The sequence below is a fragment of the Cupressus sempervirens genome, chromosome 3 (genome assembly GCF_028749045.1).
Source record: "Cupressus sempervirens isolate cs-2001-9-10 chromosome 3, ASM2874904v1, whole genome shotgun sequence".
NCBI classification, from domain to species: Eukaryota; Viridiplantae; Streptophyta; class Pinopsida; order Cupressales; family Cupressaceae; genus Cupressus; species Cupressus sempervirens.
The window spans coordinates 417195029-417203746 of record NC_143120.1 but is presented as its reverse complement, the minus strand read 5'-3'; the positions used below and the strand labels follow the sequence as shown (position 1 = coordinate 417203746).

The following is an 8718-nucleotide window of genomic DNA, read 5'->3' as shown; positions in this document are numbered from 1 at the left end:
TCATTTGATGGTATGGATCTATGATTCTGGTATGGATCTATGAATCAAATCCATAATGATTTTGAGAAAATAATCGATTTTTTTTGAAGTCCAAAAAAAATTATACCAAAAAAAAAAAATCCAAACAAATCCAGCCATAGATCCGGATCAAGCCTCTAGGGCACGAATCCGGTAACTAAGCCATTAAATGATTTACTCCTATAAAAAGCCATACCCATGTGAAAGGTTAGCCTGCATCAGTTAACTTATGTTAGAGATGGACACATAAAATGTCCTCTGAAAGTGTGCCTTGTTCACTTAAACCACACACTACCTTCATTGTATCTTACAAGCATCTCTACTAGCATTGCAGCCTTGGTAAGCCATTAAATGATTTTCTTCTATAAAAAGCCATATCCATGTGAAAGGTTAGACTGCATCAGTTTACTTATGTTAGAGATGGACTTATAAAATGTCCTCTGAAAACGTGCTCTAGAATGATGAGGCTAACGTATCCTGCAACTCTTGTCTGAGATCTTTTTTTATTAACAATCAAATGTTTTCTTCTTGCAATGCATAGATACCTTATAAAAAGCTCGTAAAACATCCTAGCAAAGTTGGATAAATAATGAATGGTCTTTGAAAATGAGGGTAGAGGACACAAAACTCAGTAAATGTTTTCATAGTAAAGGCAACATAGTCGATTGAGATATATTCTGGAGTGGATTATTGTATAACAAGCAAAGTTTATCAATGGATTTCAAAGAATAGTAGATATATATATTTTCTCAATAGCTGACACAAAACTGGTACTAATATTTGAACATACAAAATGTTTTCTCTAGAATCACAAAAAGGAACACAGATAATGGAATGCCACCTCAAATTAAATGTCCTTTTTATCCTTGGACTTCAAACTACCCAGCTTCAAGAGTTGCTACAAGATCAGGGAAAAAGAACTAGGAATAAAGTTGAAAAAAGTAAATTTCTCTTCAGCCACTATAGTCTTATGCCCATACAATTTAAAAAGGAGTCAAAACGGTGCCAAACATGTACATTTAAAATATGCATAAAATTGAAAAGAAATGTCATATGATTTCGAGATTCAGATTCCCCTACCTAGAGATTTCTTAGATTAAGGAGATGTTGTTTAATGGTCTTCTAAAGAAAAACTGATGAATTGGAGCTCCAGTTTCTTTTTTCAATATGTTGATTTTTAGAAAAGAATTTTGCACTCCAGTGAGAAAAACTGTTCAAACTATCTCCATGCTTGTGCTTTTCAATGGGAACTTTCCGTCCAAATTATCTCCTAGTGCGAACAGAAGGCAAATCTTTGATGATGTAAGACTAAAGTACATAATGTACACTGACAAATTAGAAAATACGCTTGCATGCCATATTTCTTGAAGATGAAGGTAACACTCAAGCAGAGCATACCACTTGAATTAAGTAGAAGCTTGTTTCTGTTGCGATTCCATACATAAAGACATAAAATCCCAGCTTGCTGACATATGATAAGGCAATGGTGCAACAAATTTTAGCATGTCACTATTGGCATCTTGTTGATCTGGCAAATCCAATTCCTCCAGGGCCTTACTGACATTAGGAATTGTTAATTTTCTGCAGTGAAGGTGTAACAAGGGTGTTTTTGCCAACACACTACCTTCCTCCACATTGGCCTCTTCAGTCCTACTGTACTCTGTTGCAACCCCTTGACTAAGGTCCATTTGGGACATTGGCAACCATGTCCTGTGTATAGACCATCCATACTTAAAATCCCCCACAATAGGTGTCCCCAAGGCTTCAGCACAATGAACTCGAATCTACAAGCAGTAAGAACTAGCTTGTTAGATTGGATTATCATTAGAAAATAATAATTGTAACCCAATTTTCCACCAGTGTCTAAAACTATCATATCGTTTCTTTCCAGTCAATGAAAAAAGGAACGAAAAAGAAAGGGGCAAGAAAATGCATTCAACCAAAATGATAAGAAAACAGAAAAATATTTGGGTATGTGGAATGTCCCCATTCAGAAATAGAATTAAATAATAATAATAATAAAATAAATACATAAATTATAATATAAGGATCTATCACTAAGGCACAATGAAAGAAGTGACAATACAAAAGATTAGATGTTAATAGCAACAGAAGTTCATATAAGGTCAATAGTCAAAGACTGAGCTATAAGGCAATTCAAGTGAATAAGTAACTGCAAGACATGATATCTAGGAAGCATGTTTACCACTACAAGATACGAAGGTTAACCATAGAATCGACTAATGTAATAGTCGGACATAAAACTATCAATAGGAATGTGTGTGATTATGATTATTGGGAAAACTGAGGAATATACAAATGTCCCAGAAGGAAATTCTGACGTGGCTAACTGACTACAATATAGCTAATCGAATTTTTCAAGACTGACTACTGATACTTTATTATTAAAAGTATGAAAGCGAACAAAAAGAAACTGATCCTATGGTTACCATCCAAACTGATAGAGGTTGGTGACTCAGACAAATCTAGTCATTGAAACATTACCGTTGACAGCGGCCAACATCACACAAATATGTACAGAGTTTAGCGACTAGTATATACAAAAACATCATGTGTGATATTAATTATGAGACTAAAATATGGATTATCAATAATCTAGTAAGGAGAGAGATATTGAATCAGAGCTAACTTGGAATAAAACAATACACGTGATATATAATCCATTAAGCAAATACGGTACTAGCAGTAACTTAAGGAAGAATATTTAGATCAGTTTATAATTGAAGAGATTATTGAATGCAATGATTAAAAGTAATCTAACAATCAGATGTAGTCAGAAATTTCAACCAAAGATTAATTTAAAGTTACCATTGTAAATAAACAATCAATATCATAAGACAAAAGACAAGTGATTCATTAATCAGAAAGATTCATTTGGAAGAGGTGCGACTACTAGGATGACAAAATATGTCAGGTCAAAGAGATGAGACCTTTAAGATATGCAAATATAAATGAAACCTCAAACACCGTTTAGTGGGGATATAGGAGAATAATAGAATATAACGGAGGAAGATCTCAGAAATGGAGATATACATATATGACAGTGAATCATGTTATGATGCTGGAAAGCATCATGTTCCAGCATCATGTAACAGCAAAACATGCTATAATTAGTATATGAATAAATTCTTATTGATATAATTTTACGATGAATGATATTAGAAATAAATGAATGGGTCACTATATCTAATATTAATGAATGAGTCACTATAAATTAATTAATTGTATATAGAAAATAAAATTTAATCTTATTATTATTTGACTTATGGGAGAGAAATGTGTAATATTATCAAGGAGGGGCTTGTATAAATCCAAGCAATGGTTCTTTGTCCTGAGATAGGGTACGGGTCAATATTTCGTAAGCCTTGATGGATACGAACTTGGAACTGTAAACTTAAAGGGAGTTCTTTGCAAAGTTAATATCTAGGCAAGTTGGGTAATACCTACACCTTCCAACCTTAACCCAAATGGTAATATGATTGGATATACATGAATTATTGTTAGTTTTATAAATATTTTTGTTCTTAGGACAAATATGTTAAGTTTAAATTAAATATGCGATTATTGTATCTAACCTAATAGAGGACATTACAAATGGTATCAGAGCACTACCATCCTCTAGGGTACAGAATTATACTAATGTAAATGAATCGTACGTAAAAATAATATAAATAAGACTAGAGTTATAATATATAGTTATATATCATATGAATATACATTTGAAGTGTCCTAATACAAGTGATATTAATATAGCCTATGACTTAATCTTTGGTTGTAGCCCCAAGAGTTGATGGTGTTGTCTAGGGGAAGGCAGAGTAAATCCTCACGAGATAGGTGAATTCCAAGAGGGGTTAGTATATGTATTTCCAATGCCTTGAGAGAAAATCCCAAGATGGGTATGAACATACAATCCCAATGCCTTAAGGAAGCCTATTTGTGTCAAGCGCCCTACAACAAGTAAATTCACACTCTCCTTGGGGTTGAGCTAGGAGAGACATAAGGAATCAGGGCTTATATATGTTAACTATCTTGAATGTTGTATGATATTATTCATCGAGTTTTAAAGTTGAATCAATTTGGATGCAAAAAAATGGGCATATGTTGCCTATAGTTTATGTATGCTTGTGTCTTCATGCATTTATGTGTATGCTTTGTATTTTAATGCATTGATGTGTATGCTTTGTATTTTCATGCATCAATGTACATGCTTCATGTCTTTATGTATTAATGTGTTTGTTTTGTGTCTACTTCGTCTCTTCACATATTGAAGCATATATTTTCAAGTATGTACTCTCAGTATGATTCTACTTGGTTTATCTAAAATAATAGAGTAATTTGAAAGATAAATCTGAGACATATTACTAGGAAAATAGGATTTTGACAAGTTCGATTAACAACAAAATGGCCTAAGATCATCTCTAGAAAATGAGAGAGAACTTGTCTCAAGTCACCAAACGTTAGGATCAAATTACAATAAAAAAGACATGTAATTGGTTGAGGACAAACAATTTTGAGGAGGGAAGGACTGTGATATCCCCCTTCAGATTTAATAATAACAATAAAATAAGAAATAAATAAAGAAATTATAATAAAAGGATCAATCACTAAAGCACGATGAAAAAAGTGGCAATACAAAAGACTAAAAAATAATAGCAACAAAAGTCCATGTAAGGTCGATAGTCAAAGACCGAGCCATAAGGCAATTGAAGTGAATAATAAGCTACAAGATGTGATATCTAGGAAGTATGTTTACCACTACAAGATACGATGGTTAATAAACCAAAGAATCCACTATTCTACCTGTCGTACATAAAATTATCAATAGGAATAATGTATGTCTATATTCTAGAAGAACTAAGGAAAATACATGTCCAAAAGGAAATTTTGGCATGGCTAACGTACTAGTGTATAGCTGATTGCATATTCTACTATTTAGAACATACTTGAAAAACTCAATTTCGGCAATATCTCGGCGGGCCCAAAAAAATTTAACAATCTCGAAATTGGTGAAAAATGTGACAATAAATCGGCACTTTTATCAAACATTTGAAAATATACAATTTATTAAAATATTCTTTAAAGAACTATAAATTTTAATCTTAATCTTAAGTTTAACTACTATCTATTAAATACAACAATTATAGTATAAATTTTATAATACATAGTAATAAACAATAAATGTTATTATTGTAAAATTAAAAATACTATGTATGTTATAAAACAAAATAGTTAAATTGGTATAAACATATTAACAAAATCCTTTAAAAATTTGTATAAAAGGTTGAACATATGATATAAACTATAAACATATTAATAAAATCTTTTTTTAAACAAAACAATAGAGCAAAAGAATTGTAACTGAAAAATCCTTACCGCCTAGTATAATCAATAATATACTTGAAAACTATTATTTTATTTTTTATCATTAAGCACATGTATTTAAGAAAACAACTCCTCTGCCACAATATCATATCTCAATCCCCCATACAGACAAGTTATCAATTGCTATTGTTGATTAGGTTGCAATCCTTATAGTTGTTTTATGGTTAAGAGTTGTTACTATGAGAACACAAGTTGTTCTATGTCAAATGAGTCGATTTTGTCATCTTGTTGTGGCTATGTTGGTGGTGGGGGTTTTTACGAACTCGCAGGCCATTGCAAACTTTGTAGATCCACAAACATGTGGCGAGAAAGGTTGTGGGAGTTCTAGCACTCATATGGAACAGCACAGTTGCTGCTTAAGCTCGTAATCATGCGAGACACAGAAGAAATGACTGTCTACAGCGAGAATATATTTTGGGGTTAAACACCCGAATTGGACACATCGACGGCTATAAATACTTGGATTGATGAGAAGTCGTCTTTTCGACAATGGTTTTTGGCTTTCTGCCACCATAGCCTTTCCCTTAAAAAAACCTAGCTTCTGCGGGCTCAACTTTGTCGTTTTTATTATTATATTTTTGGTCAACGTTTTTATTCTTTTTGCCTCCATTTTTTGGCTTCTTTCTGCATGCAATCTGGTGGTTTATGCAGGAAAAATCACAGCAATTTTATGGAAAAATCGTAGCCGATATTATGTGCGATTTAATCGTCTAGCTTTGCAGATCGCGAAACATCGCGATTTTGGCACTATTTCGCCGTTTTTTGAAACTATGGTTAAGAATACAAAGGCAAACAACGGGAGATTAAATCATACAATGGTTACCATCCAAACTGATACAGGTTGGCGATTCAGTTAAATCTGTCAGTGACTCGGATAAATCTGTCCGTGATTCAGATAAATCTACTCATCAAGCCATTACCATTGACAGCGACCAACATCACAAAAATATGGATAGCGACATGTATATACAAAATATATCATGTGTGATATTAATTATGAGACTACGATATAGATTATCAATAATGTAAAAGATATCGAATGAAAGCTAATCTGGAATAGAACAATACACGTGATGAGATAAACAATTAAGCAATTATGGTACTAGCAATGACTTTAGGAAATAATATTTGTATTGGTTTATACTTGAAGAGATTGTTGAATGCAACAATAAATGGCACTCCAATAATCAGATTATTATTAGTCAGCGATTTCAACCAAGATTGATTTAAAGGTGACTCTGTAATTAGAGAAACAATCAGTATCATAAGAAAAAATACAAGTGATTCATTAATCGGAAAGATTCATTTGCAAGAGGTGTGAGGTGTGATTACTAGAATGAGAAAATATGTTTGGTCAAAGAGATGAGACCTTTAAGATAAGGAAAGATAAATGAAACCTCGAACACTGATTAATAGGGATATAGGAGAATATATAGAATATAACGGAGGAAGATCTTAAAAAGGGAGTAATACATATATGGCAATGAAACGTGCGATGCTGGCAAGCATCATGTAACAGAAAAGCATGCTGTAATTAGTATATGAATAATTTCGATCTATAGCATATTATATTTGAATGATATTACGAATAAAAAAATGGATCGGTATATATATAGAAAATATTTTTCTAATCTTATTATTATTTGATTATAGAAGGGAAATGTGTCATGTCGTTTGATTGGACCTCAGTGAGCTGATAAGATTATTAGTAATGGATTGTCGCCTTGCCAAAGAGTTATCCAGGTGATTCTTAAATATAATGTCCTCATGGGGGTGTGTAATGTATATGCCCCCAACAATAATTGATAAAGAGCTAATCTGTGTGATTGTTTATCAGACAACTTCTCTAATACCTTGATGAAGGGTGCTCCTCTTAATACCACAAACACATAATACAAATAGAGACACTATGTCAAATGGGAATGGTATTGCTCTCCCAAAAACATGGAGGGATTAGGTCTAAAGGGACCTCAAAATGCAGGGTATTGCCTTAGCTTCTAAATGGATAATCAAAGCCTTAATTGGCAATGAGCCCTAGAAGATTTTGATTAGAATCAACTTGGCCATGTCATCAAGAAACGTGAACACTGAAAGAATACTCCATTGATTGATATGGTGTTTGGGGATTTTGAGATTAAGGTTTATGGAAAAAAAAACCTTACTATATTGTGTCAGATTGATCTATCTGGTAGCGCATTTATCTTAACAATAAACCTCTTGCATTAACTCAATGTTGTTCTGCAAAAAAATGGCATAATAATGGCATTTCACTCATACAAGATATGGTGATTGACAAGCAAATGGTGACTTGGAGTGAAATCAATACTAAATATAACATTCCTATCTCTCAAAGAAAAACATATACTCTTATATCCAAGGTTGTGGGTCTATCTTCCCTAGTAAGATTATGAATATCCAGCAGATGCTTGATCGAAGTGGATAGATGGAAATTCATTGTTAAATTGTTCCAAAAAGCATATTTACAACATGCTTAAACATGATGTGGATATCATTGACAAAATTAACAAAGGTTGGGGCTTTAACTGGCCAATCTCTAGATGGCACTTTATCATTGATTTATTTTGACATTCACCTGTTGAGCCTAAGATTGTTTGCTTTAGATGGATCTTGCTTCTCAAAAAACTTGTTGGGTCTTTTCTTTCAAATGGTGGTCAGGAGTATATTCTTTGTTCCATGTGTAATTGTCATGAAACCTATTAACATATTTTTTTATTGGAAATTTGCTAAGGTTTGGTCTCTGTTTTTTGGGAATCCCTACCTTGGAATACCAGGAATGACCTTTCCTGGCATGAAAATCTTGTTGGCTTGTGTTTGAGTTTGACTCAAAGTTGAATAGTTTCTAATATGTTTTAACTTTTTAAGATTTAGTGGGCCATTTGGAAGCATATTTTCCAAAATAAAAAGTGGGACCTTACTGATTTTAATTTTAAACTCATACAACTCTATATTTTGTAACAGGTTACAGCCACTGTTGTTTCAAGAGATAGATTTCTTTCTCTTCTCACAGATAGAGCCATTATCATTTTCAAAAAAAAATATCCAGATCTATATCGGACTGGAAGGCCACTACACACAAGGATTGAAGACAGCAAAGAGGTATGCACACAAGACCTAACTGTGCAAGATAGTACCAGAACCAGACAGGAGGAAACAAGGAATGAGAGGGGCAAACTAGATGGCAGCCACTCTGATGGAGGGGACAAGGTTGAGGACAGTACTTTCAAAGAAGATGGTTGGGGCTGAGATAATTACAGAACTGAAATTTTTTGTTGAAAT

General features: G+C 33.0%; 1 protein-coding gene across 2 annotated transcripts in view; it reads right to left on the bottom strand.

The window, feature by feature from the left end:
• Positions 1-1032: 1032 nt before the first annotated feature.
• The window catches only part of LOC149566795 (RNA pseudouridine synthase 4, mitochondrial-like), a 145731-nt gene continuing 138045 nt past the window's right edge, over positions 1033-8718 (bottom strand). For both annotated transcript variants that reach the window (XM_089820106.1, XM_089820107.1), the window contains one exon: positions 1033-1802. In XM_089820106.1, the coding sequence (XP_089676232.1) occupies positions 1425-1802 (378 nt within the window). In that variant the 3' untranslated portion in view covers positions 1033-1424. The remainder of the gene's footprint in view (positions 1803-8718) is intronic.